Consider the following 17,998-nt stretch of genomic DNA (forward strand, 5'->3'; position numbering starts at 1 on the left):
TTGCTTTTGCAAAAATAGTTTGTATCAAAAAGGAATATCACAATCAATAATGGAAATTTAAAATATCGCATTTTAAGCAATCTTCTTTTGGCTTTGCAGTTTACATGTTTTTCATGATAACTTGGCAAGCTTGATTCTTAAATAAAGTTAAAATACAAATCCGTTATTTCTGGTCATAAAAAAAAGATTTGTATGTACATATGGGTAGTTTGTATCGTTCGATATCAAATGACCTGATGTGTTTGGTATTAAAATACTTACGGTGTTGCAGCTTTATTGTATATCGTTTATATTGGTATAGAAAACATGACGTTAATCGTGAAAATATAATTTTGAATGCCGTTTATATTTGGACAAACTTAACGCGTTATGACGCAAGGCTCCAGCCGCACAAAGGCTATTACGCATGAGGCTACCAAACAAAGAGTATTAGAGTTGGACTGATCTGTTGACTGAGGTGACAGCACAAGAGCTTTTGTTGTTTGTCAAAACAATAAAAGCTCGATTTTTGTTTCAAAATGGGATTTTTTTATGTGTGCGCCTTGACATCTCCAAAACATATCCATTATTGGCCAAAATTATTGGCGCACAACATTTTTATTGATAAAGTTTATTTTCAGAAAGTTAAGAGAAGTGAAATATTTCAACAATATGCAAACAGGATTCGGCTCTGGTGAGGGGAAAGGGGAAACATGGCTCAGCTCAAACATGATTTACAGTTGCCAACAAAGGATTACAAAAAACTCCCCTTCACTTTCTGTCTAAATATGTGTTTTGGGAACAATCTGATAACCATATGCTTTCAATAAACTGGACAAATACAGTAGTGAGATATGAGATGGTGCGTTGCTGTTATAAAAGGCACGAAACGTCTAAAGTAAACGGAATATTACAACTTTACAAATAATCATTGATGCCAAATCCATATTCGGATACCATGGACAGGTGTGGGTTTTACGTGTCCGTCTCTCTCCATGATTTTTATCACTGTATTGTAGTGCCCTGCTTGTTATTCAAAGTATAGGCAAACAGAAGCGCCCAGTTGCTGTGGAAATAGCAGATACTGGAGCGACTTGGAACGAAAAGTAATTTAACAATATTTAACAATAAACTGAGCAAGCTCCAGAGCAGGTGATACCTGCCTGACGCCCTTGAGTAATACGTCCTCAAACACTTCACTTTTGCTTATTTATAAAACGAAATCTATTTATTATTATTTAAGCAAACAGGGGTACCAGGTGGGGCTTTATTTTCGTCCTCAGCTTTTTGTTTGAAGGACGTTTTCAGGGGGGCAATCAAAGTCCAACAACTCGCTGACCAGATTGTTGTCATCTCAAACTAGCAGCGAAGCCATTCAATGTGCACCCCTCCTCTTCTTCTTTCTGGCAAAGAGCTCCCAGAAGGAAAAAAAGAAAAAGGAAACTTCTTCAAGAAAGGAAAAACATCTTAAAAACATTTAATTGCAACCCGGATGCCATATGTACACCTCTTGTGAAACCCCTCAACAATGTGACTGCCTTTTAAAAAGTATGGAGTGCGCCTTGGAGACGTGTGCGCTTTTTGGAGAGGTGCGCGCGTCGTGACCAGAATGACCCCGAACGCACTTTACACAAGAAGTAATTCACTTTTAATGTGCTTTGGAGTTTCCTTTCACAAGCAATGCATTGTACCCACTCACATCAGCTTTTGAAGACGATGTACACCAATTACAGTGGAATAGCTGTCTTTTGGAGGCAGTTGTCTTTCTGTAAAGCACGAATAGGATTCTGGCTGCAAGTCTCCTCCTTTCACCCACTAAACTAATGCAGACTGTTTTTCGTCCTGCTGATAGCTTGTTTACAATGTTAAGCCTGTTCATTAGGGGTTCTTTGTGGATAGAAAAAAATGAGGCAGTTACACTGATGGATTCAATCTTTAGAAAAATAAAGACTTTTTAGGCTATGTCCATTTCCAATTGTGTAATTGTGCCATTGAAGATTAGTGAATAGACTGTTCTTAAAAAAACATTATGAACCAGGAGGTCTTTCTTCTAATACTTTTGATTCAGAGGCCTAATTTGATATATTTTCGTGTTGCTGTAACTGTTTCCTGTCTACAAGAAATAGTTTCGTTTAAAAGTCTTGTTACATTTTTATGTTTTCTGCATTTATAGACTAAGTCGATCATACAGCTATTAATTGTAACCGTGGACTCATCAACGGCACAGCAGTGGAGAGAGTTCTTGGGGGTGCAGATAACAGACACTCTGACCTGGTCCCTTCACACCGGAGCTCTTGTGAAAAAAGCGCAGCAGCGCATGCACTTTCTGCGTCGGATGAAGAGAGCACACCTCCCTCCTCCTATTCTCACCACCTTTTACAGAGGCACTATAGAGGGCATCATAACAAACTGCATCTCTGTCTGGTCCGGAGCCTGCAGTGCCTCCGACTGGAAGTCCCTACAGAGAGTGGTGAGGACGGCGGAAAAGATCATTCAGACTCCACTTCCTCCCATCCAGGAGATCACAAAAATCCGCTGTCTGACCAGGGCTCAGAAAATCAGCAGAGACACCTCCCACCCCCACCACGGACTGTTTTCGCTGCTGGACTCTGGAAACAGGTTCCGCAGCCTCCGAAGCAGAACTTCCAGGTTCTGTAACAGCTTCTTCCCACAGGCCATAAGACTTTTGAACACGAAAAAATAATCCCTCCATTCCCCCTCAAACCCCCACACAGGACTACCTCACTGGACTGTAAAATACAATATAACATACATCACAAATGTGCAATATATTTATCTGTATAGTAATTTTACTCATAGCTTTTCTTTTTATATCTATTTATATCTGCACCTTATTTTTCTATGTAAATACTTGCTGCTGTTTTTATCCTGCACTACAACGAGCCAAATGCAACGAAATTTCGTTCTTATCTGCACTGTAATGTACAAGTTTGAATGACAATAAAGAAAGTCTAAGTCTAAGTCAATCTACAAACCTGTCTAAGGAATAATTGGCACTCATAACTTATCATCCCCAAGATGCAGCTTGGTTAACATTATTTCAGAAAACCAACATGTAAACGGTATACAGCTTAAAGGCAGATATGTATCTGCATCATGTGTTTTCATAGTGTTACTGGAGATATATTTGCAGTACTCCACCTCGGCTGCGTCGAGGCGCTGTTTTCACTCCTCCAACAAAACGATTACGAAAGTTGCGGCCAATGATGCCTTCAATTAATGTCGAAAATATGGACACTAAAGGTAAACTACAGGCGAACAAGCCTACACAACGAAATTGTAAGTATGAACGTGCCACGGAATTAACACAGTTTCCAAAACATAACTTGACAAATAAATGCTTATGGCTGTAAATTCAGTAAATCCTATTTTATGCTGTAATGCACGTTGTTAGACAGCAGTTACAACCCAACGTGCATTTTTGTTACATACCAAGTAGCTCAATGCAACTGAAGAAAACTAAAACTATAAAGAAGATATACATTTTTCCGATTTATTTACAGTTCACACTCCTTGCATTTTGTGTAATAAGCATGAAGACAAACTTGGAGATAGTAATGTTTTCTATGATGTTTTATAGAATATATAGACCTACCTATAGACAAAGTAACGATATAAAATATGCTATACCCTACATGATAGGCTAATGATATAAATATCAAAACAATTGAATCTCGATCAAAATCATGTTTTCATTACCCAGGTATTGCTGCAACTCTCGACTTTATCATGTTGTAGGCCTATATGTGTTTTACATACATAAGTGGAAAGTCTATTTTCCGGGAAGCATTAGAACACAGCATCAGCTCTTTGCTAACACTTCTAGTATTGGGGCTGAAAACAGGCGACGCTGCTCTTTCTTTAAAAAGTAGATCTAGTAAACATGCGGCACCACTCGAGCAATGGGCTGTGACGTGATTGGACCTAGCCATATTATTGTCAGATCTACAAATGGTAAGGCTGCGCACAGCTGCGCTTGACTGGTGGTTACTTCCTGAATCAGGGTTAGCTTGGTGCTGTGGTTGATTATTGTAGCATGTAGATGAGAACCGGAGTCTGAAAGCGGGTTGCTGGAGGTGACTTTCCAGGGTAGCAGACAAAAAAGGGGAATTTCGGTGAAAGTTTGCCTCGACAACATGGATTACTGGGTAGGTTTCGCTTCAATATAGTCATTTCTTATTAAGTGTACAAACGGTGTGATAAGCAGGACGAAGACGATGTTACCACAACACGATAGAAGAGACTTGTTTATCACTTGGAAAGTGAGCTTGTGACCCGACTAGTTTGTGATCCCATGGATGCTGTTAGTCCACAGCTTGCCGTGACCCTTGCTATCAAACATTACTTAGCAAATCGATTTGTTTGAGGAAACACTTAAACTTTGTTGGTAATTTGGCCCCTGAAATGGGTCACCGTTCATGAGACGATGAACCCTAACATATTAGACATTTACTAAATAGTCAAAGTCAACATCCTACATTTCTTCACGTTCAGCTAATACCAGTAGGAATAAGATGTTTTATATCAAGGTTACTGTTGATGAAGAGTATAATATATAATATAATATTATATTATATTATAAAAAATATATACTTTCTACTTTGGCATGCAAAAGGCAGATATTTATCTTTGAGTTTGGTGTAGAAGCACATTCCTTTAAAAGCAGAAGTTACACATCTACACAAGGTGAAAGTTATTTTTGAAAGTGGTTTTAAATTCTCTCCTCACATTATTTTTACTGTAGAAAATACTGCTTCGAAATAGGCCAAGAGGAAATTAAAGTAGGAAGTTAGCTTACACGTAATACTTCTACCAGATATTTTCTGATATTTGCAAAGTTTTTCCTGAAGGAGCAGAAGTTTAGTGGTTCCCTTTGATAGATGACTGAGCACTAGAGGGCTCGTCTTTCACAATACTTTCAGTGCAAAACTGGTCTTCAATGTGTCAATTAAAGTCTTGACTCATCCAGGTTATTTCAAGGAAAGGAAACAGATCTAAGCCCCAAAAAGGTTTTGCCTTCAAGTGAGTTTATGCCATGAAAGCCCCAGGACAGAACAGAACGTTGAAAACAAGTTTACAGATGTAGTAGTTTATTTTTCTCTTCTACGGTCTGATCCCATGATCTTTGTGATGTGCTCTGAGTCTGTTTTCCCTTGATGTATCCAGGAGCTGCCACCGCACACCCAGTACATTTCCATGAGAACATGACCTCCCTTCTGAGACAACAAAAGCTCTCCTTACAGAATAGTCAAATGTTTTATGAGGGGGAGCAGAGGAATGGGCGTACACTGCTAAAACATGAGTTTGGACAATAGTACAATAGTTTTTGTATGAACTCTTTCTATGTTTCCTGATGCAAAATGGCACTGAATGGCTTAAGAGTTTGGATGGACCTGAGAGGTATCGTAGACATAAAATGTGGTTGGATAACAGAGGCCCGTATCTGTAGGGACAGACTTGCCTTTTGCACTGATTAGAGATATCACCATATAATCTTTTCTTTATGACACATGCGTGACATTGATCACTCATGTGCTTTGCCCCCATTCTATCTTTCCAAACAAATATTCTTATTAAGATAACTCTAGACAAGCCTCTCGTTCAACACACATCGATCACTTATTTTCTGTTACTTCCCACTTGCCTCTGTCAAGCTTATCTTGCCAAACCTGTATGAGACGTTATCCAGACAGGCAGGTATGACAGCTGTAGCCTTGGCAGGGGTCTGACTTCAGTCGCTCACTAAATGCCCTCCACTAAAGCTCGTATCACAAAAAATGTATGATTAGTCAAAGATTGAGAAACCCTCTGGCATAATGCTCTAACTGTTGCAATTGGTTAAAGGAACTTACATTTTGTCTCATATTGTGGGATGTTTTTTTCAGGCAGCACAGACTTTGATTACTTCTGTTATTGTCTTTTGAACCTTAAGCTTTCCCCCATCTGATAATGTGTGAGGTCAAGAAAAGAGTCTTCTCACTATCAGTCTACTAACTATTGTGTCATAAAAGTACCACAGCAAAAGAGAATGGAAAGATAACTTTGTTGCACTTATGAAACTGCCTTCATGAGTCTTCAGTGTGATATTGGACTTGTGTGTGGATCAGTTAGATCTTCCAGATGGAGAAATAGCTGCATTCAGTATTTAGATTGGTGTCCGGATGTATGCTATCATTCATATTTCAGTCTGTCTTAAGGTGATATTCCTGTATATTTTCTTATCTGCTCGTGATTGATTGCAAAATATCCCTCTTGTGGCCTGATACCCTTTTGGTGCTGGGAGGAGTCTAATGATAGCCCTCCAGTTAGCTTTGAGCGGTCTCCCACTCTCACCAATAAGACGAAGCGAAGGCTGTTATTATAACAATCTTAAGACAAACTTACAGCATTAGTGTGATTGGGGGTGCTGAACTCTATTGGTCTTACTATGTCTTCTGATGTAAGTATTTACATTTTGCACTTTGATTTATGGTCATATTAAAATAAAACTTACCAGTAACCAACATTTCTATACATGTGGTTTGGTAATCATACTGCGAGATGTAACACATTCTACAAACAGTGATGACATGGGGAGCTGTGTCTTGTGTCATTGGTTTCACTATGTTTCTTTGAAAATTGATTTTCTTTTCAAAGTAACTAGTTGCTAGTTGTTAATTATTTTCTCAAAAGTAGATTGATTCTCTTTTTCATGGAGTTCATGTAATGTCAGTCACTTCAAAAAGAAGAAAGCTATGCCTTTCATTTGATGTTCCCTTTTAATCAAGCGTTATTTTTCATGGATAATGTTGATACAAGTACGATGAAATGTAGAACAATTACTCTTATTAATGTCTGCATATTGTTTTTGCCCATAGATACTCAGTAACATGGTACATGCTTTATATAAGTATATCAGTCTACAATGAAAACAGAGTATGGTGATCCTTTTCCCAAAAACAAATCTCTTGTGAGAAAAGTCATTAACAGAACAACTGTATGTATGTGATGTCTGAATGTCTGTTTTCTGCAATAAACTCAACAACTGTACTTTCAATCAGTATATATATTTACAGTCTTATCAAATGCTGATTTTTACCTTATAATCCTCATGGGACATCCATTTTATAACAACCTTGATCCATTGTGATACAAACAGAGTGCCGTGGAGGTGTATAAGGAGATGGTCCAGCTGTACCTGGAGCAGGGCAGGCAGCAGATCAACTCCCACTGCGGAGACTTGGAGCCATGGCAGATCATCGGAGCCACATTCATCACCACTCTGGGAGCAGTCTGGATGAAAGGCTTCATGTTCCAGCAAGAAAGTAATCTGTTATACTTGATACAGTTGGTACAAAGGAAGGCTAGTTGGGAACATATCAGAAATGATAGTGATGAAATGTAATATTATTAAAAAATGAACTCACATGTCCTTAAATTCTAACAAAGCTCTTTAAGGAATGCTCTTTTGATGACACATCTCTGAGTATGTGGGTTTTGGTTCAATAAGCTTTAACCTCTCAAGGTTAATCTTCTGTCTGGAATCTCAAAATGTGGTTTTAGAAAGTATCTTCAAGTATAGTGCTAGTTTCTCTCTCCCGTGCGTGATTGACAAATGCCTTCAAACACATGTTTTTGTTGATAATCATCAGTGGTTGAATTCTTCAGTTCCACACATCTCACTTCAGTGAGGCCTCTAGAACCAACTAGCTGCCATGGCAGAAAGTACATACTTAGTGAACATAGCTTCATTTCTCACAGGCCACGTCTTGTCCTGACATGTGATCTCAGGTCATAGTCAGCTGTTTAATGGACAAATGTGTGCCAACCCTAACCAAAGATGCTGCATTGTCTTTCTTGCTGATAGGTCTCACATCCCGAATCAAGAAGCAGTGCTTTCGACTTGTCAGAAAAATACCCTTTGTTGGCGGAGCAGTAAGTATCAGTGGTGGATCTGTTCCTTTTTTTCCCAGCAGATGAGCAATGACTCTGTTGTCTGAGGGTTTTATGAGTCACTCTTGGATGACATATACTTCATGGGGGGAGACCTTTGGCACACTTAACATCATGCACTGGTGATAACACTCAGTATTTCACTGATATATTGCTCGCTTTCAGGCTTATCAGAAACTTACATAAAGTATTGATTGGTACGCTGTGTTTTTGCATCCTGAGCTATATAAGCTCAAGTCCATTTACCATTTATGTGTGTCTTTCATGTATGCATCTGTTTTTTGTATATTTGTTACCTGTCTTAGGACTATGGATGTAATAGTATTTTTATCCCTATCAAATAAACAAAATGTAATAAATGACACGTTGTCACCCAACATACTGTAGTTACTTAACTTTAAGCTAACTCTGCTACAATGCATCAAATGGCAACATTTATGTTTTGAAATATACATAGTCCCTTTCATTTCACAAGAACGTTATTTCACATTCAGTCATTTTTAGTGAAATTCTCAGAAAGATAATTAAGTTTTTCTTTCCTCATGACAGATTCAGAGCCAGCTCAACAAGGCTTTAGACGATATGTCTACCAGTCTATGTACTCTAAAGGACGGGATGAGCTATATTAAACAGCTGCCCTCTAAAGGACTCTCTCAGGACCAAGTGCTGGACAAAATCAAAGACTATGAGACTCTGAGTAAGTCATCAAATCATCCATTCCCAGTGTCACAGTTCATTATTGGAATAACTTATTCCTGAAATGTATTTTCTTCTGTATTTTTTTGCAATTTGAAAAGAGCTTACTTTCTAAAAGATTTTGATTTCTGAAGAGACAATGTGTGGTTTCAGGTGAGGTTCAGTGGGAGAAAGGATGTGTATCGGGTGCAGTGTACTGGGGTGATGAAAAACTGACCAATCTCCTTGTTAAGGTATGCATCTTTGTAACCATCTCTAACATTCAAGGCGCAAAGAGTCGGACCTGAATATATTTCAGTGTTAGCCCCATTAGGGTATTTGATTTCATTACATTATTTTTTTTATTTGAGAATAACCTTTTTTTGTTTAAAGCAGATTACTGCCCCCCTGGGCGATCTGTTTGTTCATAACAAAGTTCTAACTGGAGTGTATTCAAGGTTTACTTCATTTTCACTCTTTCTTTTTTCTTCATAGGTATATGGAGATTTTGCATGGAGCAACCCACTGCACCCAGACATCTTCCCAGGTGTAAGAAAGATGGAGGCAGAGGTCGTTAGGATGGCTTGCTCACTTTTCCATGGTGGACCTAACTCCTGTGGCACAGTTAGTATTCACAAACATAAACTTACATTTTGCATAGGTTTAAAATCATGGTTTGATATAGTCTAACAGTTCTCTGTCTTTTTGTCCAGGTTACTTCAGGGGGAACTGAAAGCATACTGATGGCCTGCAAAGCATACAGAGACATGGCATTTGAACGTGGGGTCAAATACCCTGAAATGTAAGAGGAGCGTTTTAAGATGTTATGAAAGTTTGTTGTTGTTGTTGACATATAAGAAATGTTGTCCTCTTCAAGTAATAACTTTTGCAACATGAAACTGAAAACCCAGTTTCCCACGCCTTGAATTAAAATGTGCTATATAGCACATTTAAATTTAAGGCATGGGACCATTTAAAGGCTGTACTGTTTTCAACATTAGTTGTTCTGTTCTATTTTCTGAAGTCTTGCTCCTGTGAGTGTCCACGCAGCCTTTGACAAGGCAGCACATTACTTTGGGATGAAGCTTGTTCACATTCCCCTTGACAAGAACACTATGAAAGTAGATGTAAAGGTGAGGATACAGTATATACAGACAATAGGTGCCCTGCTATTATCAGTCTTCAGTTATTTTCATGTTGTTTCTTCTCTTTCAAGGCCATGAGGAGAGCAATCAGCAAAAACACTGCTATGCTCGTGTGCTCAGCGCCTCAGTTTCCACATGGAATTATGGATCCCGTTGAGGAAGTAGCCGAGGTCAGAATTTGAAAACAGTTTTGTATTAACTCTGTTCTGAAATGGTAACATTGTAGTTGAATCTCTGATATGCTTCAATGTTATTTTGCAGCTGGCTGTACGCTACAATCTCCCGCTGCATGTGGATGCCTGTCTAGGAGGTTTTCTCATTGTCTTTATGGCCAAGGCGGGTTACACACTTGCCCCATTTGACTTCAGGATAAAAGGTGTTACCAGTATATCTGCAGACACCCACAAGGTAATGATGGCATACATTTTTTCCCTCTGCATAAATAACTCACATTCTTTTTTCTTCTTATAACTTAAAAATAAATGTTTTGTTTTCTTACAAACAATCCTGGAAATATGCATTGTTCAAATTGTAATACTTGTGGATTTTAAAGTCCTCCATATGATGGTGTTCTTATACTCTTATACTCGTGTGTGTGTGTGTGTGTGTGTGTGTGTGTGTGTGTGTGTGTGTGTGTGTGCCTGTGTGTGTGTGCCTGTGTGTGTGTGCCTGTGTGTGTGTGCCTGTGTCTCTGTTCCAGTATGGCTATGCCCCCAAAGGTTCCTCGGTTATCCTCTACACTGATAAAAAGTACCGTCACTACCAGTACTTTGTTGCTCCTGACTGGCAGGGGGGAATCTACGCCTCCCCCTCTGTTGCAGGTTCCAGGCCCGGGGGAATCATCGCCGCTTGCTGGGCGACCATGATGCACATGGGAGAGAATGGATACATAGATGCCACCAAAAAAATCATCAGCACCGCACGCAAAATCACAACAGAGTAAGACACCTGTTGACACTTTCTGGAAACCTTAGCACTCATGATGTATTAAAAACAACAACACAGCTCTTGATCTTTGGGCTCATACATTGTTCATCTTAAAGCTTTCAACATGTTCTTTGGTTTTTTTGACAGAGTGCGTAAGATCAATGGTTTGTTTGTGTTTGGAGATCCGGAGGTTTCTGTGGTGGCAATAGGCTCGGATGTTTTTGATATTTTCCGCCTGTCAAATGCCCTGACGTCAAAGGGCTGGAACCTTAATACCCTCCAGTACCCATCGAGGTACGTTTCAAGAAAAAAATCAAATACTACTTCCACAGTTTTCTAACCTCAGGACAACAATTCAAGAGACAATTAATGGTCTTCTCTTTCACAGCATCCACATTTGTTGCACAGTTCTTCACACAAAGCCCAGTGTTGCTGAGCAGTTTATCCGGGATGTCAAAGAGCAGGCGGCCATTATCATGAAGAACCCCAAAGAGAAAACCACAGGAATGGTGAGTTAGCTCCCCTCACACATTACTTTGTGTTCTGGTCATCCACAGTCTATGGTTTCATGTATAAGAGCCGGTGTACATTACGTATTGTGTGAGGATGGTTTTATTATATTAAATCTCTAAAAAGATTGGTTCACTAGTAAAAGAAAAACTTCTCTATTTATTTCTTGGTACAGAATTAAAAACAACAAATTTCAACTAGCATAATACAATACACGATATCCAAGAAGTCGTCACATACAAAAAAAAATTCAAAACACTCTGTGATGTCACAGATGTTCTTATTCATTTGTATTATTTTATTAATTTTTATTTTATTATTTTGTTCTCACTTCAGTGCAACTTTTATGAAACATGTTATCAAAGGATTTTTTTTCTATAAAGCAGTAATGGTGAATAAGTTGTCAGAATCTATAACTAGTAACATCTAGTAGCGAGTTCCTGTCTATACCAAGGCTACAACTAAACTGGTTGGCATTCACAGTTTTCCAATTCAGCCACCGAACTTTTCAAAGAAAGAGAGAGATTCCAAAGGAGCAAACATTTCAAACAACCAACTCTTTGTTTCATACAGCACAATCTGTCGGTATTTCAGTGGATAAAAATTGAATATTCAGATTTTTTGTGTTAGTTTGAAATAGAGTTCAAGCCTGCATCCTGCCTGTCAGGTTCGTCAGGAGTACACCCATGAATAACAAGACACTTTTATTTAAATAACGCATTTCAAAGGCCTCACACACAGCATGATAATGTATAACAAAGAAGTTAGTTTGTTAAATTGAAAGTTACTTGTATTGTAAGTTTCACTTCAAGTACTCATCATTTTAAAAATAAAGAGAAGAGTCATTTACAAAAACAACATGATAGTTTAAGTTTTTGACATTTTGAGGAACAGAAACTGCAGACGTGTTCTACAGAGAACAGGAAGTTACTTTCAAAATCCTCCTCTTTCTCTGTCACCTGAACAAACTGGTTGCTTGTGTTTTTCCTTTGTTTCTGACACTTTCTGAGACTATATTTATCTCTAGGATCGATCACAAATTCTAGTAAAAAGAAAAGTATTTCAGTCAGACAACTCATGTTTGGAATGTTCATTGGAATGAAACATTGTTTCAGTTTGGTGTTTAGTCGAGGACCTCATCACTCCTCACATATTTGTTTACGTGCAGACATTTGAGGAGTGTTGAGATGCTATCTTCAAACCCCCTAGCAGAGTCTACAGGTTGATGGCTGAGAAGAACAATGCACTAGTGTCAGGCAGTAGTGTATTTAATAGAGCAGAGGGAGAGACGGGGAAATCCTGTAACTTCAATAGACCACCAAATGATCCGGATGTGTTTGTGGAGGATGATGCAAGAATGACTTAACAGTGCAGCTCAAGTTGCCTGCCAGAACCGGCTTTCAGGTATCGCTCCATTAAAACCAGAAAACTTGGTGGATCATTGTGTTTGGCATTGGAATAAGAAAAGACAGTGAGATGTTCTGAAATCCTCTGAACTCCTCTGAACACTAACACTGTTGATCATCTCTAGATCGGTGTGAGTTTGTCCTGATGACTTGTGTCTTATTATCATTTCAGGGAGCCATTTACGGCATGGCCCAGTCCATTCCGGACAGATCAATGGTGACAGAGATTTCCCAAGGTTTTCTGGACTGTCTCTACAGCACTGAGGTACCCAAGTCGAGCACCAGCCACATGAACGGCAATGGCAAAGCCCACTGAGGTGCTCCTGACCCACTCCAATTGAATGCAGGGAAAAACTCTCAACTCTTTCCAGAGCTCTGAGTTAATAGCTCAACGGTTGCCTTATATGCATATGTATGGCATACAGAAGAAAGATCCTTTAAGCACAAGCCATCATCCATTTAAGCAATCTGGTTGGAAATCACTTTAAACACTGTGCATCAATTAGCACAGAAAAGAAGTGACTCATTCAAAACAGTTGTATTCCTTTGATTTTATTCATGGTTTGGAAATGTGTTTTTGTTTTAAAAGTTTTTAAAAGTTAATTTCCTTTTTAGTGTTTATTAAAAGTGTATGTCAGTCATAATCTCCAATGATTGAAGAGGAAAGCTCTTTTTTTAACTGTCTTAACATTTCAGTTTTCTTGGATCTCTAATTCATTATTTGTTAGGATAATGCAAAAACACACATCTGCCTGTTGTACCTGAATGTTTGTTCAAAGTGCGGTGCTGCCCTCCAGCATTAGATCTTATGTACTGCTTCACAAAGGCTCTACATGAACAGGATTGTTGAAGCTGCAGTTATGATTGTCATTTTAGAGTTTTTTTTTGGAAACAGAAGAGCATGTCCTAACATAAAAACATATCAGATAAATCTGTAATCACTTGAATCTGACGTTATGGTAGTTTGTCTGTAAGCATGTTCATACATGTCTGTGTTTTTAATGCTTAGAATGACAATGTTTTGTTTTAAAGACTGTATTCATGACCATCCCCCAGATGTGCGATTTGTAGACAGAGGGTGAATGATTTAAATATTGGGAGCTTTAGATCTGCCACAGCTCATCAGTCAAGTTGATGATTTATTGTTATCATTATCCAAAATGTCTCCACACAAAAGCTGGCTTTTAAAAGTAAATCAATAGAATTTGACTTTTTTAACAAACTGGGCTGAAGAATGTTTTCTGTATGTTATCAAGAAGCAAAAATCTATTTCCCCTGGTGCAACATCTTGCTTTAATAATTGTCTCTTTACTTAATCTACCTCAGGTTCTACTGAATGCAAATGTCATGTTTTATTCATTGCAATCTATTCTAACAGTGCAACTGTTTTTTTTCCACATCTTATATAATAAAGGGCACTATATTAGTACATTTGACAAGATGTAGAAAGGTGTTCTTAAACTTCTACTAAATGGAATAAAAAAACTGTAAATGAGGTTTTCTATTCTCAGACAGATTCTTGGTACAAACCCACTCACCTGCTCTGAATGTGTATATATTTAACCATTCAGCAGAATATGAACACATTTACAACACTTACCAGTTGAGAGGAGTATGATAACACCAAAATGACTTGGTGTTGTTCTCTTTTCTTTCTTTAACATTAATTGATAAAAGTGTGTATTTCCATGAAATTATTTCCATGTTTGTGCAATATTATCTCTTCCTGATATAAAGTGAAAGAAATGGGAAAGCTCTGCTGTTGAGAGATAAATCATTAGGAGCATACAGTAGTTTTGAATGATTGACTTTGTTTGGTAATTTAACCAATTTTAATTGTTCACCTGTTTAATGAGCGTTTGTGTTTTCTATAGTTGTTTTTTTGTTTCACATACCAAACCAAGCAGTTTTGATCTAACTGGACCTTAATGTATTTAGGATCTAGTGTAATTTTACCTCATTTAGTCAGTGCCTAGTTTAAAGACAGAGGACCTAATGTCCCCACTTATGATTTTAGATACATACATGAGCCTGTGCATTACACTGGGCTCAGTGACTGGGTATGTTTGCACGCCCAAACAAATAATTACATTTCCAACAAGACTTTGTGTGTTCCTGATAAACACGCAAAAAAGATAACAACCAAATGGAAAATACAGCTCCTCTCATACAAGTCCTTCTTTAAGCATTCACTGAAAATGATTACAGACTTCAATGGATGGATTCTTAAGATTCCTTCAGAGAAAATTGTGAAATAATTTTGTCCTGGTTTATGTTGTTGCAGTTTGGCAACGTGTAGCAATAATGAGCATTTGCTTCTGTGCCTTCAGAGGTTTGAACACACGTCATGATACTGGATTTGGGTCACTAGTCTTTCCAACATACAGGCTGAACAGAGAATAACAATCACCTTAAAATGCAATGTGTTGATGAAATTTGTCCTGAACAAAACCCAGTTACTCTGTCTTTTGAAGTACATGATTGCATTATATTAAAAGGTCTTCTTGATATTCTGAATGAATACATTTTGACTCTTTTATTCATTCTCTGTTCGTGTTATTTTAAATCAGATGCACTTTCCTTTTCCTTCAAGCAAGGGATCTATAGCAGTAGAGCTAACTCATTTACACTTAACCAGATTTAAAAAAAAAACAGCAGATTGTCTACAATGTTGTGTTTCAATAAAATGTGTTGTCACATGAGAAACTCCATTTTTGGTCACTTTTTTGGAAAAAGTCTAAATCAGTTTGCAAGACAAATAACATTTACCAACAATAATGCAGAAAAGCAGTTGGCACATTAGATAGCAGTGGCCTGGATAATAAACAGGATGTAACATCAACCTTTAGCTGATCATCATTTTCACAATACATGTGGCCCTTGCAGTACAAGACGTAGTGCCCTTCCAAGAAACACTAGTCATCCATCCATATTCTTTAGATCTGAAAATCCCACTCTTGAAGATGTTTGAGAGGAATGAAGAGCCTTGAGTTTCAGCACTTGAGTAGCTTGAGTTAGTAACATGGGATTGTCACATCAGTGATGCCTGGTCAATGAAGGTAGCCAAAGTGATGTCACGCTGAGATAGCCCCCCACAATCATGTGTGCTGAGAGTAATTTGGACCTGGGTAACCAAAATAAGACGGAGCATAGAAGAACATTTATATGAGACAGCTTCCCATTGACATACATGAAAGACAAAAAACATCAAATTTAAATTCAAGTAATACAGCAACATGCTGTATATATGCCAGCAGCAGTATTTTTTTTGATTAACACTGAAAGTAGATGAGGTATAAGCATAGTAAACAGTCAATACATTGAAATGTTGATTACAAATTAAATATAAATAAATGTTAAATAGTCAAAAAGGGTTAAAGTATAAAGTGCAATAAAGTTAAGAGGAGAATATCTGGATAAATCTAAATTGTAAACTGAAAATTGAAGTTCAAATTAAAGTAAGATGTTCTTTAATTAAAAGTATGTCTGGTCATTTAAATGCTCATTTAAGTTATTACTTTGAGCCCTTTGTAAAAAGTATGAAATATTTATGACCTGCAGGAATTCATTATTTGGCCACTTGGGGGCAAAGCAACAAGCAGGTAAACAACACTGACATTCAATCAGTTGTACGTTTTGAAAAAAGTTTCTTTATATACACGATGCTAAGGATTTAAAATGTAAATGTTTACTCAGCTCTGTTTCTGTCTGGCTCTATAGTTGCTCACTGTGTCTGTCAGCTGGTTGCTGCTGAACAGGAAGTGTAAGATTAATGGACTGTTCTAGTCTTCTGACTACTCAAAGTGCTTTTACACTGCATGTCACACCTACACATTCACACCCTGATGGCAGAGGTTGCTCTGTAAAGTGAACATAAGTAACTAATTTTATTCATATACATTCATACGCCGCTGACGAAGCAGCAGGAGCAGCTCGGGGTTCAGTGTCTTGCCCGAGGACACATCAGACATGTTACTCCAGGAGCCAGTTGAGACTGAGCTAAGGTGAGCGTATCAAACTTTTGACAAAAATAAAAGATTCCTGATGCCCCTGAAGTGATTTTTTGTGAAGCCTGAAATGTTGATATAATGTTGATATTGTTGATAATCCTGATTATACCTTATTATAAACATTGAACCACTCGGGGTGATGATCCATCTTCTCTGCTTGCAAAGCCACTCTGGACATGAAACCAAAGGCCTGAAAGCAGAACATAAGAATCATCAGTCATCAGTGTATTTAGTTCTTAAACTGCAATATTTGATAAGTTAGGAACCTGATTGAAGTCTTTGAAAATAAACTCTTTGTAAATGGCGTCCCGTCCCACAACCTCCACCCATTGAGCGCTTCGTAGCAGTGGTAGAAGGTGGGTCCTCTCCTCCTCAGTTAGACTCTGAATTTTACCAGCCTTATGGGACAGAGCAGGGGTAACAGTCAAGCAAATCTGAGAGGGGCCGTTTCAAAAGCACAAACTGTGATTGGTTGCACATGATCCCATCTGGATACAATAAGAGGCTGCATTCCTGCTTTAAAAAAAAAAACCGATCCGGTTCAAAGGTATGTGGTTGGTGGTGGGAGGTCCGGGGTTACCATTTGTTCCCTCCTTCCTAATCTTCACACATGATGCAGGATCACATGAAGTTATTTATTCTCAGCTTTTGTTTTTACTATGATCTAATCATTTCAATTTCACCAGAGACATTTGGCAAACATTTTCAAAAGATATTTGATAATCTTTCTTAATTAAAAGAGCATTTTGAATTCTTGAGAAAAAGGGTAACTATATGTTCCAACCACAGCCTAGAGAGAGCAACTGGAGTGACATCACAGGGTATCTTAGCAACACTTCATTTTCCAATCTAATCGGTAAAGTGAATCAGCACAACACAAAAAAAACCTGCTTAAGCTTTGCTTATTCGTCACACACACACTGGTTAAACACACACTGAGAGACTGAATGTGAATGTGTTCACTTGTTTCCTATCCCTGGCAATTATTATTAAGTATGTAACTTAGCATCTATAGTAAAATACTGTCTGAGAAAACATGGTGACTAAACAGTAGTGTAAGGGGATAAGTACAATACTGTGTGGCACACCGGGAACACAGTGTAGAGAGATTGTTTACTTACCATGTTTGCAGAGTGCTTTCATGCACAAAGGATGTTCAGCCTCAGCTCCCTGTTGCTCAAACACAAATCTACTATGGCAGCTAAAGAGAGCAACTGGGATGAGTCTATTCATGAGCAGTGGGTCCTACTTAGCTGCCCCTGCAGGAGCCTGAGTAAAAATCCTTTTGACGATAAGGTTACTAAGCTACCTGTCAGCATGGGTTCAATCATTTACTTTAATCTATTGTGTAGAACATATATGAGTTCAGCTAATGTAGCTGCATTTAATACAG

The 17,998-nt window shown here is 38.1% G+C and overlaps 2 protein-coding genes across 3 annotated transcripts; one reads left to right on the forward strand and one right to left on the reverse strand.

The window, feature by feature from the left end:
* The first annotated feature begins 3,989 nt into the window (after positions 1-3,989).
* Positions 3,990-15,116, forward strand: sgpl1 (sphingosine-1-phosphate lyase 1). 2 transcript variants are annotated; one of them, XM_061040928.1, is made up of 14 exons: positions 3,990-4,148; positions 7,139-7,304; positions 7,847-7,914; positions 8,482-8,629; positions 8,782-8,861; positions 9,103-9,231; positions 9,321-9,409; positions 9,632-9,740; positions 9,824-9,922; positions 10,014-10,160; positions 10,453-10,691; positions 10,827-10,973; positions 11,068-11,188; positions 12,768-15,116. In XM_061040928.1, exons 1-14 carry the CDS (start codon positions 4,137-4,139, stop codon positions 12,909-12,911), a joined length of 1,698 nt encoding a protein of 565 aa, XP_060896911.1. In that variant the 5' UTR covers positions 3,990-4,136; the 3' UTR covers positions 12,912-15,116. The 2 variants fall into 2 exon arrangements, with proteins under 2 accessions (XP_060896911.1, XP_060896912.1); XM_061040929.1 differs by lacking the exon at positions 3,990-4,148 and adding an exon at positions 6,284-6,439.
* A 138-nt stretch (positions 15,117-15,254) lies between these two features.
* On the reverse strand, positions 15,255-17,882 carry pcbd1 (pterin-4 alpha-carbinolamine dehydratase/dimerization cofactor of hepatocyte nuclear factor 1 alpha). Its single transcript, XM_061040930.1, has 4 exons — positions 17,727-17,882; positions 16,872-17,003; positions 16,715-16,795; positions 15,255-15,719 (listed from the first exon to the last, which is right to left on the reverse strand). Exons 1-4 carry the CDS (start codon positions 17,727-17,729, stop codon positions 15,627-15,629), a joined length of 309 nt encoding a protein of 102 aa, XP_060896913.1. The 5' UTR covers positions 17,730-17,882; the 3' UTR covers positions 15,255-15,626.
* Positions 17,883-17,998: the final 116 nt, after the last annotated feature.

The sequence above is a fragment of the Labrus mixtus genome, chromosome 6, assembly GCF_963584025.1.
Source record: "Labrus mixtus chromosome 6, fLabMix1.1, whole genome shotgun sequence".
In the NCBI taxonomy this organism is placed as follows: Eukaryota; Metazoa; Chordata; class Actinopteri; order Labriformes; family Labridae; genus Labrus; species Labrus mixtus.

Excerpts from the sequence above, each read along its gene's own strand:
- pcbd1 (XM_061040930.1), bottom strand. Across the intron at positions 16,796-16,871 it reads TTTTCAAAGACTTCAATCAG|GCCTTTGGTTTCATGTCCAG; the intron begins GTTCCTAACTTA and ends TTCTGCTTTCAG. Across the intron at positions 15,720-16,714 it reads GGTTCAATGTTTATAATAAG|GTCCAAATTACTCTCAGCAC; the intron begins GTATAATCAGGA and ends TTGGTTACCCAG.
- sgpl1 (XM_061040928.1), top strand. Across the intron at positions 9,410-9,631 it reads GGGGTCAAATACCCTGAAAT|TCTTGCTCCTGTGAGTGTCC; the intron begins GTAAGAGGAGCG and ends TATTTTCTGAAG. Across the intron at positions 11,189-12,767 it reads AAGAGAAAACCACAGGAATG|GGAGCCATTTACGGCATGGC; the intron begins GTGAGTTAGCTC and ends TTATCATTTCAG.